The 20,716-nt window shown below is 42.0% G+C and overlaps 1 protein-coding gene across 3 annotated transcripts in view; it reads right to left on the minus strand.

The window, feature by feature from the left end:
* CNIH3 (cornichon family AMPA receptor auxiliary protein 3) overlaps positions 1-20,716 on the minus strand; it is a 264,615-nt gene that overhangs the window by 52,709 nt on the left and 191,190 nt on the right. For all 3 annotated transcript variants that reach the window (XM_070474453.1, XM_020879483.2, XM_070474454.1), the window contains 2 exons: positions 14,792-14,860; positions 6,448-6,495 (listed from right to left, as the gene is read on the minus strand). In XM_070474453.1, coding sequence (XP_070330554.1) covers positions 6,448-6,495; positions 14,792-14,860 — 117 coding nt within the window. The remainder of the gene's footprint in view (positions 1-6,447; positions 6,496-14,791; positions 14,861-20,716) is intronic.

A 20,716-nucleotide genomic window follows, 5' to 3' on the forward strand; every position in this document is an offset into this window, starting at 1 on the left:
GGACAGAGTTTGAAAGTGTCTATTTATAAATTTGTAGAGTCAGCAAATGGCTGATCTCTGCCACAGAATGAAATCTCTTAAAAAATAAAAAGATTCCCCCCCCCCCACCTTATGGGGAGATGCTTATAAGCATATAAGTATCAGCTAGCTATTGCCATAATAATGCTGCATAACAAATCACTCCAAAATTCAGTGGCTTAAAACATCATTTATACTTGTTCATGTATCTAGAGGTTGACTGGGTGTCAAGTCACCTAGTGGGTTTGGCTCTGGGCTACAGGTAGACTCAAGTCTGTATCTCATGCCTCCTATGCTCCTTGCACCAGTGGGCTGGCCTTGGGGATGTTAGAAGTGCAAGAAAGGAAGAAGAAATGCCCAATTACTCTTCATGTCTCAGTACACACTCAAAAGTCCTCCCTCATTCCAGAGGACACATCCCGTCACATGGCTGAACCCTACATCAGCAGGGAGGGGAAATCTACTCTGCTTCCAGCAGGAAGAACTGCAAAATCATGTGCAAAGGTCGTGGACACAGGCGGGGCCAGCTTCAGGGGCGTGCCGCCCAGGCAGACGCAGCCGGGCCCCACACTCAGGAGGGCCCCACCTTTGGTTGAATGCTCTGCTATCAGTGGTGTAAAATCACTGATAAACTTTTGTCATGGAGCCCCAAATTTTCATTTTTTTACTGGGCCCTACAAATTATATAGCCAGACTTGAATATGGGGGAGGATAAAGAATTTGGAACAATAATGGAATCTTCCTACTTAACAAACTGACCTTGGAGTACAGAAGTGTCATATTAATCTCCCAACTCCTCCAGACCACATGGAAGAATTTCTGCAGTGAATCCAGGTTCACACCATTCAGCTTCAGGTCACACCATGATGTCCTCCCTAAGACAGAGGTGTGGTTCTGACAAGCATGGAACAGAGAGGGGCCTAAGTGGTCATCAGTTGTTACACGTGTGGCCTTAATACCAGCTTGTTCTTTCCAGAATTAAGTTTGGAGCACCTGGCCCCCTGCACCAGACTGGTTATACCTACCCAGTGAATTCAGCACCCCCATCCACCCCCAACCCCCACCCACTCATCCTCTTTTTTCACATCCCACTGCGACTGCTCAATGGAAAAACTAAAATTACCCATCCATGAGAGATTGTCACATCCACCACAGCCAGAAAACCTGCAGAGAGACTAGACATACTCTTGGGGAAATCAGGGGTGTGAAATGGAGAATCAAGGGTTTGTCAAACCAAAGGGACATCCCAAAACCTCTCAGGCAGGTTCAGTCTAACTCAAAACCATCTCAGACATCAGGCTAACTTCATCCGAGGGAGGTGAACTTTTCTTAGTCCCTGAGATGAACAAACCCAAAGTTAGATGACAGCTGCTTATGAATGAAGTTTCTCTTCATTCTATGCCACTCTCAGGCTCTCACTTAAGTTTATTTCCTCTAACCAGTCTCTGAACTTGGAGATGCAACACGAGGCCCCTAGTCAATCTCCTCCACACGAGAACCCTTCCTGAGAAAGGCCGTCTAACTAACCTCGGCTCTCCATACTCCGCCCGGCTCTCTACACTTGACTGTGACCCTCAGCAACAGCACGCCTGGTGGGGAGGGCAAGTGGAAAAAAATGAATCATAAGCACAAATTGACACAAGAATCCTGCAGTTCAGACAACTACCCAAAGAACACATTTTCTGATAATTATAGAGCTAAAAACGGATCCACTCTGAAAATTCCTTCATTTCTCCCGAGAAAGCTGAGGAGGTGGTTTAACAACAATCAACTGCTGAGATGCATCACATTCCGGGGCACTTAGGAGACGAGTTCCAAGAAATTTCTTGGAAGGTACAGTTCCCAGAAGGTGGTGGTGCTAAAGAAACCCATTCATCCTCCCCACCTCCTCCAGCACATGCTCACAGCTGGGGAATCTGAACTTAGAAACCCATTCAGAACTAGCCAGGAGGGAGGAGGCAGGCCTTCTTGCCCCGTGACTCCGCTTAAATGTCAAATGACCCTCACCCCCATAAAATGTGAGGGGCCGTGGCCAATCCAGGGTTACTTAAGCACTGTGGATATGCTTGGGGATGTTATACGAAATTTTAGCCAGTAGCTGAGGGTCAGGATAATCAGAATAACATTTAGTACGTGCTGAGTACTTATGAGCTAGACACACATGTATCATCTCATTTAGTTCTCACAACTCCACGAGGAGGGTGATGAACTTACCACCCCCACTTCAGAGTCACACTGAGGGTGACATAGAGAATCTGGGCACAGGCGGGAAGTACCAGAAGCCCACACACTTTGCCACCGCCCTACATCATGTGGCCAGTGGAAGGGTACAGAACAGGCAGAGAGAATTTATTCGTAAGGTTAAAATATAGACTACAAAGAGGGGAGGGGCAGAAACACAGAGGAAAGGAATGGGATAGAACCTGGAGCTTAGAGACCTTCTGTGTCAATAATGAATACAATAAAGAGTTAAATTCGATTTTAAAACACAAACCTGATGTAAGTAGCAAATGTGGTAAGATTTAAGATTTGTGCTCTGTCATGGACACTGCTGAAATGAAGAAATGAAAAGACTATTACGGGATCTAAACAAGCTTTAGAGCTTTTGCACAGCAAAAGGAAACCAGCAACAAAATGAAAAGATGACCTATGGAATGGGAGGAAATATGGGCAAATGATATGACAAACAAGGGATTAATGTCCAGAATATACAAACAGCTCACACTATGCAGCAGCAAAAAAAAAAAAAAAAAGTTTAAAAATGGGCAGAAGACCTAAATAGTCATTCTCCCAAAGAAGACATACAGATAAGCCAACAGGCACATGAAAAAATGTTCAACATCGCCAATTATTAAAGAAATGCAATCAAAGACACAATGAGGTATCACCTTGCATCTGTCAGAATAACCATCATCAAAAAGCGAACTTTCCTACCCTGTTTGGTGGGAATGTAATTGCTATAGTCACTACGGAGTAAGGAAGTTCCTTAAAAAAAGTTCCTTAAAAAACTAAAAATAGAGCTACCATATGACCCAGCAATCCCACCCCTGGGCTTATCTCTGGAGAAAACCATAATTTGAAAAGATACATGCACCCCAATGCTTGCTGCAGCACTATTTACAATAAGCAAGACATGGAAATAGCCTAAATGGCCACTGACAGAGGAATGGATATACAAAGAGGATGTGTGTGTCTGTGTGTGTGTCTGTGTGCGTGTACACAATGGAATATTACTCAGCCATTAAAAAGAATGAAATAATGTTATTTGCAGCAACATGGATGGACCTAGAGATTACCATACTAAGTGATGTAAGTCAGAGAGAGAACGACAAATATCATATGATATTAATTTATATGTGGAATCTAAAAAAATGATACAAATGAACTTTCTAAGTCTCAGAAAACAGACTTAGAAAACAAATTTATGGTTACCATAGGGGAAAGGGGAGAGGAATAAATTAGGAGCTTGGGATTAACATATATACACCACAAATATATCTTTTTAAAGATAGATATATTTTATATTTAAATATATCTATTTTATATTTAAATATATCTATTTAAAATAGATAATCAACAAGGGCCTACCAGATAGCACAGGGAACTCTACTCAATATTCTGTAATAATCTAAATGGGAAAATAGCTTGAAAAATAACAGATACATGTATATGTATATATAACTGAATCACTCTGTTGTACACCTGAAACTAATACAACATTATAAATCAGCTATTTACTAAGCATGCCTGCTCAGTCGTGCCCAACTGTGACCCTATGGACTGTAGCCCACCAGGCTCCTCTGTCCATGGGATTTCCCAGGCAAGAATACTGGAGTAGATTGCCATTTCCTCCTCCAGGGAATCTTTCCAACTCAAGGATTGAACCCACGTCTCCTGCATCTTCTGCACTGGCAGGTGGATTCTTTACCACTGAGCCACCTGGGAAGCCCCCCAAATCAATTATATGCCAATATAAAATATTTTTAAATACAATTAATTTCTCTAAAAAAAGCCACAATGAGTTATCACCGCATACCTGTTAGAAAGGTTATCATTAAAAAGTCTATAAATAATAAATGCTGGAGATGGTAAAAAGGGAGAAAAGGGAATCTTCCTACACTGCTGGTGGGAATATGTAAATTGGCTCAGTCACAATGGAAAACAGTATGGAGATTCCTTAAAAAACTAAAAATAGAGCTACCATATGATCCAGCAACCCAACTCCTAGGTATATAACCAAGAAAAATGAAAACTCTAATTCAAAATGATACAGGTACCCTAATGTTCACAGCACTATTTATAATAGCCAAGACATGAAGGCAACCTAAGTGCTGATCAATAAACAACTGGCTTAGGAAGACATGCTATATATATATATATATATATATATATATATATATATACATATATATATATGTATACAATGGAATATTAATTGGTCATAAAAAATGAAATATTGCCATTTGCAGCAACATGGATAGACCTAGAAAAATATACTTTAGTTGAGTAAGTCAGACAGAGAAAGAAAAATACTATATGATACAGCTTCTAAGTAGAATCTGAAAAATAAGACAAATGAATCTATATACAAAACAGAAACAGATTCACAAACATGGAAAACAAATGTATGGTTTCCCAAGGAGAGAGGAAGGAGGAGAAGGACAAATTAGGTGCATGGGATTAACAGATACAACCAACCATGCATGAAATAGGTGAGTAAGATTTGACTGGAGAGCACAGGGCTGTAAGACAGGACCTTGGCAGAGGCAGCCACAGGCTATTGCCTGCTGTCTGGCTAGAGTCAATGGTCAAGCAACACAGAAAAGTGAGCAAGGCTCAAATGTGACTGATAGAGGTTACTACTGCTCTGCCAGAGAACTCAGGATGGTACATTTTAAATGGGTGGGCGTGGGGAACTTGGAGTTGAAAGACGTTGGGTATCAGTCTTAAAAAATAAACTGGAGACTACGGTAGTGACACCTGGAGAGGATTACTGGTGTCTGAGTCATTCTCTGGGAAAATAATCTACAAATTCGTGAACCACTCTTAAAACCAAATGCATGCATGTGTGCTCAGTCATGTCCAACTCTTTGGACCCTTTGGACTGTGGCCCACCAGGCTCCTCTGTCCATGGGATGTTTTAGGCAAGAGTACTGGAGTGAGTTGTCATTTCCTCCTCCAGGGGATCTTCCCAAGCCAGGGATCAAATCCACATCTCCTATGTCTCCTGCATTGGCAGGTGGATTCTTTACCCACTGAGCCATCGGGGATGCCCCTTAACACCAAATGTCATATGTTATTTTCTTAATCATTCTTTATTCCTTGGATCACTAGTATTTTCATTATCTGAGCTTACTTCCCTGCTGTGTCATAGCAGATGCAGAACCCTGACATACTGAGTTTCTTGAAAAATGGTAAAGGACGAGTAATTAGCTAGAAAAATAACTGACTTCTTGATTAAGCTCTCTCTCCCAATGAAAGGCATCATTATTGAAATATAGGGGAAAAAACCAAAAGCTTGCAAAATTCTTTCCCTTCCATCAATGTTGGCATGGCATTTGGTTTCTCTCCTATTCACATAAGGCTCAAAAACTCCTTTTGGGTGGACACGTGGCTTTCCTACAGCCTGTACCCCATCCACTCTGAATAGAGACCAGGGATGTCCCTTGGCTCAAGGTAATGGACACTTAGTTTTACATGCAAGTTGCTGTTCTCCACACTTCACTACAAAAAGTATATGCTTTCCTTACTGGAGAGTGGCAGACTTATCTCTCTGACACAGGGGTCTCCCAGCTACATCATAGAGCCCTGCTAAATACTAAGCTTAAGCTGTACAAGCATACATGAATATGCGTGCACACGTGTGCTCTCTGAATGCACTGAGGGCAGCTGTGACCTACTGATCATTCATTCAGAGAAACTCTCTGAATGCCTGGCTCCCCCTTTAATAACATCTCCCATCCCACCCCTCCAACACTCCTGATGATGCTGTCAATCAAACTGCAAAGCTGAGTGGCAGGTTGAAACCTCAAATGAAACCCAACAACCAGTTAAAAACTTGGCTGAGCCAGGCGGGAGCATTTCTGAGCCCAGCATCAGACAGGAACAAAGGCTGTGAAGTAGTTATCAGCTGTAAGGGCCATCCATCATCAAGCAAAGATAAAGAACCTCAAAATCCAACCAGAGGGCACTTGCAAATACCCAGTGCTGTCCTGACACTTTGATTGATGGCCAACCCTTTTAATTAGTGCCTCTTGTCTCTGGAGGTTTCCAAAGAACTGATCCCACCCCCTTCTCCCCCACCATCATTTGCCTCTGTGGGGAGACAGGGACCGAAGCAGGCATTCAGCCTTACCAGTCCCTTTCACTGTGTGACCACCCATGACCATGTAACCATCCACCCTTTCGGCATGGGGCACTTGCACTGACCTTTCGCAGAAGGAAGCATATTCGCTCAATGTTCCTCAGCCGCTCCCTCTATCAGGAGGCACAAGAAAGAAAAGAGAGGGGAGGTTAGGTCTTCTGCTGGAAAAACACGAGAAACCCCACATTCAGCCCCTAGTGGAGGAGTCAGAGTCCACCACAGACCCCTCCCAGCCATGACCTTCAAGCTCCAAGCTTTTGCTAAGAAGAATTTCAACTCAAGAACAACAACAACAACAACAACAAAAAGACACACAAATAAACCAATTAAAAATGGGCAGAGAATCTGAATAGACAGTTTTCCAAAGACATACAGATGGCCACCAGGCACATGAAAAGGTGCTCAATCTCACTAATCACCAGGAAAATCCAAATTAAAACCAAAATGAGATATCACCTCACATCCATTAGAATGACTAGCATCAAAAAGACAAGTGATACCAAGTGTTGGTGAGGCTGTGGGGGAAAAAAATGAACCCTCCTACACTGTTAGTAGGAGTGTAAATTGGTACAATCACTATGGGAAACAGTATGGAAGTTCCTCAAAAAATTAAAAATAGAAGTACCACATGATCCAGCATTCCACTTCTGGATATATCCAAAGGAAACAAAATTACTATGTTGAAGAAATATCTGCACCATTATGTTCATAACAGCTTTTTTAGAGTAGCCAAGACATAGAAATAACCTAAGTGTCCATTGACAGATGAATGGATAAAGCAGTTGTGGTATACACATGAATAATCGGATATTATTCAGTCATGAAAAGGAAAATTTGCCATTTGTGACAACATGGACAGATCTCAAGGGCACTATGCTAAATGAAATATCAGAGAAAGACAAATACTGTATGATCTCATTTATATGTGTAATCTAAAAACAAAACAATAAGAACAACAAGACAAATTCATAGAAAAAAAAGAGATTAGATTTGCAGTTACCAGAGGTAGAGAGGGAATTTGATGACGGCGGTCAAAAGTTAAAATCTTCCAGTTATAAGACACATAATGGGATGTAAAGTATAATATAATAACTATAGCTAACATGCTATGTGGCATACTTGAAAGTTGCTAAGTGAATAAATCCCAAAAATTTCATCACAAGGAAAATATTTTTCTTGCACATCTATACGACATGATGGATGCTAACCATTTATTTTGCAAAGTTAACCAATTATTTTGCAACATATGCAAGTCAAGTCATTATGCCATACACCTGAAACTAAATATATTGCTAGTGTTCATTATATCTTAATAAAACTGAAAGAAATAAGAGTTTCAAGCTTTTCTCTATCTACCTTGTTACAGTTATTTGCTCTTAACCCAACTTCCCCAGCATGGGTTCAGCTTTCTTTTCAGTCCAGCACAGGTTTCTTTATTTCTTTTTCCTACAACCTCCGTATCTCTGTAAGACAGTCAAACTAAGAACAGGGACCACATGCTCATGAATGTCCTGAAGCCTGGAGTCAGGCCTCCTAGAGGGTTTCCCATTCAAGTCTCGAAGAGCATATGTGCCTGATTAGTGTGTAAGGTGGGGAAGCTCTCTGCCCTTGACTTTATTTTTCTAAAGTGACTGTATTTAGAGGAAGCAATCTTCCCACTCAATTAGACACCAGCAGTGCCCCCAGGCTAAGAATTTTTCAAGACGTCCATCTCTGGAGTTTGGCTCACTGCCATGGAAAAATGCCCCAGGGGTGGGCAGGTGATGATGCTTGGCTCACACACTGAATGTTGCCTCCCCTTTCCCGCAGTGACTTCCGTGATTGCCGAGGCCACCCTGAACACAGCTGTGGCATCTCCCGGTGCTTCATTACCAAGGCAATTTGGTTGCGGCAGACATGATGATAATGAGGCTCCTCCTGGATCGCAAGAAGACAGGTGGCTGGGCCACTTCAATTTCTCTAATTAAATCACAAATATAGCAATTCCTGTGCATCCATTAAGCCCAGAGGAAAGAGCCCACATCAGCACATATTAGCGTCCACATGGCTAGGAAGACAGACCACATCCTCCTCAACACACATGTGTGCTTGCACGTGTACAAGCAAACGAACACACACACACACACACACACACACACACATACACACACAGCTGGGTATCAAGGCTGCCTAAACGGAGAATGTGTGAAAAGACGTGAGATTCCAAGGATGAAAGAGAGGGGTTCAGGACACACGCTAGCTCTTTCTCCAGCAAGCCAGGTCCTCTGAAGGACAACATTTCTCCTTACTTACAGTGATATTAAATGTCCCACTGATAAAAGGAAAGGGAAAGGGTTACCATGAGAAACTAAGAGTAAAAACAAACCATTCCTCCTCTTCCCACTGGCTGGAAGCAGGGGCTGGTGGTCAACCAAAGGGTCCAACAGTATTTACAGCGTAAATCTAAAGAACCAGTGGACCTCATGCATGTATAGAACAGACTTGTGGACTCTGGGAGAAGGCGAGGGTGGGATGTTTCAAAAGAACAGCATTGAAACATGCATATTATCTAGGGTGAAACAGATAACCAGCCCAGGTTGGGTACATGAGACAAGTGCTCGGGCCTGGTGCACTGGGAAGACCCAGAGGGATCAGGTGGAGAGGGAGGTGGGAGGGGGGACTGGGATGGGGAATACATGTAAATCCATGGCTAATTCATTTCAATGTATAACAAAAACTACTGTAATGATGTAAAGTAATTAGCCTCCAACTAATAAAAATTAAAAAAAAAAAAAAAAAAAGAACCAGTGGACCTCATGCATGTTCATTTACAAATACTCCACACCAATCAGCAACTGTTTGTAACACACATTTGTCCAGGACTACAATTAGCAACCAGTGAGGCAGTTTGTCAAGCCACCTGAGCCCGAGATGCTGCTGCAGAGACTCCACGGGGGCCCCGAGAGCTTAAGGATGGGTTCAATGAGGCATCCAAAGTTTAAGTTCCTGCCGGGGAATAACATCATAAAATCCAGGGGGAACGTGCCTAATACTCTTCCATCAGGGCTTTTAAACATATCAAACAGGAGTCCTATACAATGCTAAAGGCTTTACTCTATCTATAAGATGTCTGGCCTTTGGGGCCCAGATTCCTTAATTAATTCATTAACTGATAAGATGTATGGCTTAATTTTTTTAAACTTTTATTGGAGTATAGTTGACTTACAATGCTATGTCAGCTTCAGGTGTATGATAAAGGGAATCAGTTATATACATACATATATCTAGTCTTTTTAAGATTCCTTTCCCAGATTACTACAAATATTGAGTCCCCTGTGCTATAAGTAGGTCCTTAATAAGTATCGTTTATATATGAACATGAAAGTTGCTCAGTCATGTCCGACTCTTTGTGACCCCATGGACTATATAGTCCATGGAATTCTCCAGGCCAGAATACTGGAATGGGTAGCCTTTCCCTTCCCTGGATGTTCGCAAACCAGCAATCGAACTGGGGTCTCCTGCATTGCAGGCGGATTCTTTACCAACTGAGCCATCAGGGAAGCCTATTTTATACATAGCAGTGTGTATGTGTCAATCTCAGTCTCCCAATTTATCCCCCCTCTTCCCCACCCCTGGTAAGCATAAATTTTTTTTCTATATTTGTGAACAAATGTGGCTTTCATAATAGGAATAAAGAGTTGAGGTTCAACTTCTCTGCTTTGCAACCTCGCCCTTCAACAGTCATTCATTCGTTCAGCAACAAACAGTTACTGAGCATTCTGTCCTTGTGCAGGTCCTGTCCTTGCACTGACCTTGTACAGCAGCTTCCCACTGGACATACACTGGTCCTAATTTTCTTTGCTCTGCCCGAACTAAGGAAACTGCCAAGGTAAGATGGAAACGGGCATCATGAACCTGTCTCATGGTTTCACCAACTCTCTTGCACCCTGGTGTTGAATTCACATGATGGATTTGAGGGGCAGGACACAAGAAACTCTAGGTATTCTAAGTGAGCCATTCCTAATTTGAGCCCAGGCCACCAGGAGGAAGCAAAACAGGCTCTTGACTCCCTGACATTCCAAACAGAAGCGCCCTCTAAGCCTAGAGCAGCTCTGCGCACCTGGTCGATGTTGACGGGCCAGGTGTGTGATGTTGGTGCCAAACACAAAAACATCCAGAATGAAAGGAGGCCCAGGGTGCAACCCTTTCAGGCCTGGAGGAACCAAGTTAGCCCTGGGGGGTGATGAGGCTGGCAGATGGAAACAAAATGAATTTTAAATAATGACAGGTTTCACAAGATAGGGTAAGTTTTAAAGTAGATCTTAGGGATTCTTCCAACTTGCCACAAAACTCTGCTTCACACTGTTGACTTGAAAAGGGTACGGTCTGTTTCACAGAATCAAGAGATTATAAAAACAAGTATTTAAAGAATCATATCTATATCTTTTTCTACAACACAGAGGAAGTGGTAAGAACACAAGCAGACCTGGGTTCCAGTTCTGACTTCACTGCTCCTTGGTTAAGAGTCTAAATTGGGCAAATGATGCCGGTCTCACAGAGTTAAGAGAATTATAGGTTTTATGTGTGTGTGTGTGTGTGTGTGTGTGTGTCTCTATACGGGGCTTCCCTGGTGGCTCAGCGGTAAAGAATCTGCCCGTAATGTAGGAGACACAGGAATAATCCTTGGAGAAGGAAATGGCAACCTACTCCAGTATTCTTGCCTGGAGAATCCCATGAACAGAAGAGCCTGGTGGGCCACAGTCCACGGGGTCACAAGAGTTGGACACGACTTAGCGACTAAATCACCACTGGAGATATATATATATATATATATACATATATATATATATATATACACACACACACATATATATATAGTTTCTTCAGTTCAGTTCAGTTCAGTTGCTCAGTCGTGTCAGAATCTGTGGCCCCCACTGACTGCAGCACACCAAGCCTCCCTGTCCACCACCAATTCCTGGAGTTCACCCAAACTCATGTCCACTGAGTCGGTGATGCCATCCAACTATCTCATCTTCTGTTGTCCCCTTCTCCTCTCGCCTTCAATCTTTCCCAGCATCAGGGTCTTTTCAAATGAGTTAGTTATTCGCATCAGGTGGCCAAAGTATTGGAGTTTCAGCTTCAGCTTCAGCTTCAGTCCTTCCATTGAATAGTCAGGACTGATATCCTTTAGGTTTGACTGATTTGATCTCCTTATAGTCTGAGGGACTCTCAAGAGTCTTCTCCAACACCACAGTTCAAAAGCATCAGTTCCTCAGCGCTCAGCTTTCTTTATAGTCCAGCTCTCACATCTATACATGACTATTGGAGAAACCATAGATTTGACTAGACGGAACTTTGTTGGCAAAGTAATGTCTCTGCTTTTTAATATACTGTCTAGGTTTGGGCATAACTTTTCTTCCAAAGAGCAAGCATCTTCTAATCATGGCTGCAGTCACCATCTGCAGTGATTTTGGAGCCCAAAAGAGTAAAGTCTGTCACTGTTTCCACTGTTTCCCCATCTACTTGCCATGAAGTGATGGGACCAGATGCCATGATCTTAGTTTTCTGAATGTTGAGTTTTAAGCCAACTTTTTCACTCTCCTCTTTGACTTTCATCAAGAGGCTCTTTAGTTCTTCTTCATTTTCTGCCATAAGGGTAGTGTCATCTGCATATCTGAGATTATTCATATTTCTCCCTGCAATCTTGTGCTTGTGATCTGGAATCTTATGATTCCAGCTTGTGCTTCCTCCAGCCCAGCCTTTCTCATGATGTACTCTGCATATAGGTTAAATAAGCAGGGTGACAATATACAGCCTTGACGTATTCCTTTTCTGATTTGGAACCTGTCTGTCATTCCATGTCTAGTTCTAACTGTTGCTTCCTGACCTGCATATAGATTTCTCAGGAGGTAGGTCAGGTGGCCTGGCATTCCCATCTCTTGAAGAATTTTTGACAGTTTGTTGTGATCCACACTGTCAAAGGCTTTGGCATAGGCAATAAAGCAGAAGTAGATGTTTTTCTGGAACTCTCTTGCTTTTCGATGATCCAACGGATGTTGGCAATTTGATCTCTGGTTCCTCTACCTTTTCTAAATCTAGCTTGAACATCTGGAAGTTCATGGTTCACATACTGTTGAAGCCTGGCTTGGAGAATTTTGAGCATTACTTTGCTAGCATGTGAGATGAGAGCAATTGTATGGTAGTTTGAACATTCTTTGGCATTGCCTTTCTTTGGGATTGGAATGAAAACTGACCTTTTCCAGTCCTGTGGCCACTGCTAAGTTTTCCAAATTTGCTAGCATATTGAGTGCAGCACTTTCACAGTATCATCTTTTAGGATTTTAAATAGCTCAACTGGAATTCCATCACATCTACTAGCTTTGTTCGTAGTGATGCTTCCTAAGGCCCACTTGACTTCGCATTCCAGGATGTCTGGCTCTAGGTGAGTGATCACATCACACCATTATGATTATCTGGGTCATGAAGGTCTTTTTTGTATAGCTCTGTGTCTTCTTGCCACCTCTTCTTAATATCTTCTGCTTCTGTTAGGTCCAAACCATTTCTGTCCTTTATTGTACCCATCTTTACATGAAATGTTCCCTTGGTATCTCTAATTTTCTTGAAGAGATCTGTAGTCTTTCTCATTCTATTGTTTTCCTCTATTTCTTTGCATTGATCACTGAGGAAGGCTTTCTTTTCTCTCCTTGCTATTCTTTGGAACTCTGCATTCAGATGGTATATCTTTCCTTTTTTCCTTTGCTTTTGCTTCTCTTCTTTTCATAGCTATTTGTAAGGCCTCCTCAGACAACTATTTTGCCTTTTTTTTTAATTTCTTTTTCTTGGGGATGGTCTTGATCACTGCCTCCTGTAAAATGTCACAAACCTCCATCCATAGTTCTTTAGGCACTCTGTCTATCAGGTCTAATCCCTTGAATCTATTTCTCACTTCCACTGTATAATCATAAGGGATTTGATTTAGGTCATACCTGAATGGTCTAGTGGTTTTCCATACTTTCTTCAATTTAAGTCTGAATTTGGCAATAAGGAGTGCATGATCTGAGCCACAGTCAGCTCCCAGTCTTGTTTTTGCTGACTGTATACAGCTTCTCCATCTTTGGCTGCAAATAATATAATCAATCTGATTTCAGTATTAGCCATCTGGTGATGTCCATGTGTAGAGTCTTCTCTTGTGTTGTTGGAATGTAATAAAACCCACCCAAAAGTTAACAGTAATAACTGTTAAATAATAATAACCCTGGACTTTACAAGTGGACACCAAAGTCTGTTCCCTTGGTCTTTTAGTACCTCCCGAATAACACAACTCTCTTCAGGGGACCTACAGCTAAGGAGAACAGACCTCTTTGTCCCTGTCACTAAAGAATTATGTTACTAAATGATGTCACTAAAGCCTTCCAGATTAATATTCACATGGATATATGCTATATATATATATATATATATACACATATGTATAGTCACACTAGTAAATACTGGCATTCACTCTACAACTTTTAACTGAAACTATCAACAGAACTATTCAAACAAAAACTTGCCTTAGCCCTGGATACCAGGGCCTGGAGGGAAGTTCAACACAATGCAGGGTCACTGAGCTCAGACTGAGAGACAGACCGGCATGAACTATGAGCTCCATCCTTTGAGTTCTGGTGCAGAAGTGTCTGGAAAAGGCTCTGTACAGGCCAGGCTGGTGCCTGGCTCTGGGACACGGGCTGTACTGAGCCAAGGAGCAGATAGCCAGCACCCACCCAACTCTGCAGACACGAGGTCCTTTTCCTCTGCTCACATCGAGCCTTCTTTCTACATCCACTCCAGGCACATGGAAGCAGTGGTCATGGCCTGATGAGCCAGACAGAGCAGCAGGACTCAGGCAGCAGCAGGCGCAGGGGGTTTCTCACATTCTGAACTGGGGCCAGACAACTGGACTGCATCAGGTTCCCAGGGGGAGGCAAACTGACCCCAAGCCCAGAGAGCCCCCCAAGATGAATGCTCCCTGGGTGATGGACACAGTGAAATGAGCTGTGCATGTCAACCCCCTGCAAGTTTCCCTCTGAGAAACCTGGCAAAGTACAGAGTGGGGATGACCATGGTGATGCTCCCACATCCGCCAACATGATGGACAGCCTGGAGCCTCTCTCCCTGTTCAAGACCCACTCACACGGGGCTGTGAGGACTCCACAGCCACAGCACAGAGAGCTTTCCCACCCGGGCACTGGGACTGCTATACTTGACTTTTCAGGATAAGTCGAGACCTCTGTGGCCTCAGGGACTACCGCTCTGAACCATGCATGGAGGTGCAGCCAGGGCCAAGTCTGTGCTTCACTCACCCTACTCATCAAAACTTTACCCTCCTTCACAGGCCCTGGGTGGCCTGGGGTGACACCACCCTTCCAGTCCCCAGCACCCACTACTTACCGCATGAACAGGATTGCACTGGTCGATGGGGCTCTTAAAATCCGTTCTTAACTCATCAAAGGCAATTATCTGAAATGGAAAACACAGAGTCAAGATGTTAGTGCAAAGATGAGTCAGTTCACCATGTGGCAAGCTTCCTATAGATGTGGTCCAAAAGCAACTCAGGAGGCAGGAGAGGGGTGCCAAGGACACGACACTGGCCAGGAGTCACTGTCAAAGCTGGTGATGGGCACTTGGGGTTGACTGTACTCTCCTGTCTACATTGTATATGCCTGAAAATCCCCTACATGGGGAATGAGAGGGACCTTGTTTAAGGGTACATATTTAAAAGAGCAGATAAATAAGTCCTGGACACCGAATACACTGTACAGTGGTGATAGACAACAAAATTGTACTATCAACATTATACTTGCTAAGAGACTAGATCTTAATTGTTGCCAGTACTAGAAAAAAAGGTAACTGTGATGGGCTAGAGGTGTTAGTTAAGGCTAAAGTGGCCACCATATTGTAACATAAATATACCAAATCTATACACTGTACACCTTAGATGTACTCAATGTTGTATGTCAAATATCTCAGTTTTTAAAATCCCCAAAATAAAGGGTTTTTTAAGTTTCCTGTGCTTCACAAAAATGTAGAGAAAACTCTGCTACAGCGAGAGCAGGCTGGGCTTTGGATAAAGGTACATACACACAAAATTAAAACTTCACACCAGCACTTTCCATTTTCTCCTGAAGGAAAAAGCTGTTTATTTTTTACTTTTGTTTATTCCGGCAGAGATGCTGATTAGAAGTTAAATGGATAGAAGTCAGGCAAAAGAGAGAAGAGAAAATTAAGAAAGCAGAGTTGACAGTACTAGAAACAATTGAATCTTTAGCCATCCAAAGGCTGGACGATCAGCTCCTGGACAATCAAGGTGTCAAGCTTACTCCATTGGACTTGAGTTCTCAAGGTCATTCTGGACAGACTCAAAGGTTCCCAGAGAGCAATGGTTTCCCCATCTGTCTAGAGGGGAGAATATTAGAAGTGACAATCTCCAGTCACAGAATGAGGCATGACCCAGCCACAGAAAGAACTAGCTAGAAGGGACGCTTCCTAACCCCGACCACCTTGTCCCCAGGTGTGTCCAGGGAGACTCACTAACAGAACAAAGGTGTGTACAGCCAGCAAGGTGTCCTCTCCTAGGATGTGAAGGTCTCAGGACCTTTCCTGGGCTGCACACAAATGGACAAACCAGCTCCCCCAGGAAGGCACATCCCAGGCGTCCCCGAACACTCGGGAGAATTGCTGAAACAATGAAGCTAGTGCCCCTGTCCAAAATAGTCCCTGTTCCAGCAGCAGGGGGCTGAGAGTAAGTACCAACTGAGGGAAGATGAGTTGTTTCCCTTAAAAAAGCAGGTATGATTTTAGCGCAGTCATATGTCATTCTGATTTAATACTCCTACAGAATTAGGAGGGAATTTTAGTGTAAGTAGTATTAGAGAGACACATTTCTGTATCACCCCTTGCCAGATAGCTCATTATCCAGCTGATACCTGAAGCTTTAGTAACAAGAAACTCACCACTTACTGAAGACACTCCTTCTTTCCCTGGCTACCTCTAATTAATCATTATGTTCCTTAACTAAACTCACATGTAACTCACTAAGGTTTCCACCCACATGCTAAGCCAGTGTGAGCAAACCACAGCCCGCAGGTCAAATCTAGCTGGCCACTCATTTCTGTACAACCTGTGAGCTAAGAATGGTTTTTATATCTTTAGAACAACAGAAAAAATTAAAAGAATAATATTTTGTGACACATTAAAATTAGATCATTTCAAATTTCAGTGTCCATCGATAACGTTTCATTGGAACGGATTCTTTTATACATGGTCCATTTTCTTACACTACAATGGCTGAGTTGAGTAGCTGCAACAGAAACCATATGGGCAGCAAAGCTCAAAATAGTTACTATTTTGCTCTTTAATGAAAAAAAATTTGCTAACCTCTGTTCTATTCTTTTATTTCTCCTCTGAGCTGCATGTTGTCCAATATGGTAGCCACATTTGGCTGTTTTAATTTTAATTAGTTAAAATTAAGTTTAAAATTCAGTTCCCACATTCTAATTGCTTAAAATCACATCTTTCTAGTAGCTATTAAACAGCATAGATGTAAAACATTTCCATCATCACAGAAGGTTCTATTGTAAAGCACCGCTTTAGAGACAGAGGATCATTGAATCCCTCTTCCACAAGGAATCCCTATCAGTATTGCCAGCTGTGGTGAACCCAGCAAATCTTTCTTCTTCAGGCTAAATCTCTCCAACCATTTTATTTATATATATATATATGTAAATCTTTTTAAAGTCGCTCAGTCGTGTCTGATTCTTTGCGACCCCATGGGCTATACAGTCCATGGAATTTTCCAGGCCAGAATACTGGAGTGGGTAGCCATTAACTGGCATTAAATTACCTCACCCTTCTGATTGCCCTTCACTCACATTACAATTGTAAACATCTTTACTAAAACATGAGCGTCAGAACTAAACACCACACTCAAGGTGAGGTCAGCTGGCTCAGAGAGTAAAAGCATCACTCACCTCCTCTGTTCTGTAAACTGTACCTCTGTTAATGTGACCTGAGAGCATTAACCTTTTTGTAGACACATCACATTCCTGGTTTCATACTGAACTTGCCTTGCATTATAGCCCAGGTCTTTTTTATGTGTTTCATCTAAACTAAACCCACTTCATTATGCATGCCCATTACTGGATTATTGGTGCCTAAAAGCACGAACTGACATTTATCCCTTTGAGTTCCTGCCTATTGGTCCAACGTGTTGAGATATGTCTCCAAACTACAAATTTTAATGAACATAATGTGCTCAACATATACATCTGTATCCCTGATATAAATGCAAACTGAACAGAACCGAGGGCAGAGCCTGAAGATCGCCCTCCTAGATCCCAGGAGGCTGACATAAGCGTGTATTCCACTCACTATGTACCTAATTATAAACACAATTCATCAGGTTTAATCTAGTCAACTTAGAGTCTCTGGATGGCGTCAGAACCCCATTACTGCTGGTACAGCACATACAAGCTCCCCAAAGAGGCTGGCAGCCCATTCAGAAAAAGGATCAAGCCCCACATCACCGCTGTAACTGAAGACACACCAGTGATTCCTGCCTCCAGCCCTCTCCCTATCTAAGTGAAGGGATGTGGGTCCGGGCTGAAGGGAACAAAGGCAGCTGATGCTTGAAGCAGCTAGAGAGGAGCCCCAGGGGGTTTCAAGCTGCTGAGTGAGTCTGAGAGCAGGCAACCACAGCCCATATCAGGACCCGACTTGAAGGAAGGTATGAAAAAAGGAAGGCCAGAGTGAAGCTTATGCCTTCAAGCTCCATGAGATAATAATTATTTCCTGGGTGCTTTCTGATAATGGTGATGGTAATGGACAGAAAGGCTTTCAGTATCCCCTCCCTCAGCTAACTACTAACTAAACAATCCATCCATTCACTTGACATTCAGTGAGCACCTTTTACCCACAGGCACTGGGCTAGCCCCTGCAGGTATAAAAATCAACAATATACAGTTCCTGTCCTCAACAAGTCCCTAGTCTAGAAAAGAAGGCAAGCATGTAAACAGATCATCATGCTATAACGTGATAAGTACTATTAACAAGACAACTATAATAATATCTGCCATTTAATGTGTATGCTTACATGTTGGGCTCTAGGCTTCACACTATACATGCTTTTTATCATTTAAGTCTTCAGCCACCCCATGAGATAAGTACTAGTCTTGCCCCTATTTCAGAAATTAAAAAACTGAGACCAAAAGTGATTAAATTACTTGTCCAAGATCATTGCTTTTGGGGTTAAACCAAAGCCTCTCTGACACTAAAACCTATACAGTTACCATTAAGTCATCCTACCTTCCAGTACACACAGAGAGAAGGAAACAGAGTCCAAGGACAGGTGGGATGAGCACCTATCTCCATGGAACAAAAACAAAGCTTCCCAGAGCCATGAGGTTTGGGTTACCCCCTTCTTAGCACTAGTTCCTAGTTTCCCACTCCCAGCCTCCTGGCCAGTATCTGAGAAGAGAAGACTCAGTACAGCATAGTGGAGCCCTTTGGTGCCACAGATTTCTATCTGGAGCCAAGCCATAAGCCTCACGGATGGACTATGAGAAAAGCATGATGCCGATGCCATGATCAAAGGATGACCAGTTTAATTCCGCTGTATCCAAAGGCCAGCTTATATGAGCCTCTGCTCCCCCGTGCAACCCAGCTATATCATTACCTTGCTCCTTTTTGTTGTTGAGTAGTATTCCGTTAGAGAGATGACCAAAGTTTGTTTACTTATTCACCTATTAAAGAACATGGGGTGGACTTCCCTGGTGGTAGAGTGGCTAAGACTCCAAGCTATCATACAGGGGGCCTGGGTTCAATTCCTGGTCAAGGAACTAGACCCCATGTGCTGCAACTAAGAATTGGAATGCCACAACTAAAGATCCCGCATGCCTCAACAAAGACTGAAGATCTCACGTGCTTCAACCAAGACCCACCACAGTCAAATAAATAACTTCTTAAAAAAAAAAAAAAAGGGAACATGTGGGGTTTTCCAGTTTTTTACAGTTATGAATAAAGCTGTTAGAAACATTTGCATAACAGTTTTCATGCAAATGTGTTTTCGATTTTCTTGAGTAAATAGGACGTGTATTGCTGGTTCATGTGGTAACTAACTGTATGTTTATATTAAGAAATGGAGAAACTGTTTTCCAAAGTGGCTGTACCATTTTGTATTCCCACTAGCAACATACAGGAGTTCCAATCACTCCACATCCTCACCAAAACTTAGTATAGTCAGTTTGGGTTTCTTTTATTTTAGCCATGACAATAGAAATGTAGAGATATCTCATATCTCCAATAATTAATGATGTTGAGCAATTTTTCATGGGCTTAACGGTCATATGTATATCTTCTTTGGTGACGTGTGTGTTCAAATCACTTGCCCAACTTTTTAAAAGTTGATCTCTTTGTTTTCTTATTGATGCTTTTTGAGAGTTTTCGGTATATTCTGAATACAAATCCTTTGTCAGTTATGCAAATTGAAATTTTCAAAAATTTTTAATTGAAGTGCAATTGATTTACAATGTTGTATTAGTTTCTGGTGTAAAGTGATTCAGTTATACATATATAGATATATGCTTTTTCATATTTCTTTCCATTATGGTTTATTACAAGATATTGAAAATAGTTCCCTATGCTTTACAGGTAGGACAGTATTGTTAATCTATTTTATATGTAGCAGTTTGCATCCGCTGATCCCAAATTGCTAATTTATCCCTCTCCCCACCTTCCCCTTTGGTAACCATAAATTTGTTATCTGTCTATGAGTCTGTGTCTGTTTTGTAAATACATTCATTTGTATCATATGCAAATATTTTCTTCTATTCTGTATAATGTCTTTTCATTCTTAACAGGATATGTCTCAGAGCAAAAGTTTTTCATTTTAATATTTATCAGTTTATCCAAGTTATCAGTTTTTCTTTTATTGACTGTATTTTTGGTGCTGGATCTGAGAACTCCTAATACCACAAAGATTTTCTCTTAAGTTTTTTCCTAAAACCTAGAGCTTTCATGAGGGCAAGTTTAAACTAAAAATTCAGTTTCTTTAATAGATTTAGGACTATCATGTTATTCCTTATTACATGAGCTTGGATAGTGTGTGACTTAAAAACTAGCCAGTTTCATCAATGTTGTCAAACTTATAGGTTGAATTAATATTCTGAGCCAACTTCACTGCTTATTTCACTTTCTTGTATAGGGAATCTTCCTTTTTCTCCTGCTAAACTTTTGAGATGGAGGTTTGAGTGAACACAGAAAAGACTAGATAAGGCAGCAGCAGGACAGTGGAGACAAAGCAAGCTCTTCCACCAGCTG

Source organism: Odocoileus virginianus, chromosome 11, assembly GCF_023699985.2.
Source record: "Odocoileus virginianus isolate 20LAN1187 ecotype Illinois chromosome 11, Ovbor_1.2, whole genome shotgun sequence".
In the NCBI taxonomy this organism is placed as follows: Eukaryota; Metazoa; Chordata; class Mammalia; order Artiodactyla; family Cervidae; genus Odocoileus; species Odocoileus virginianus.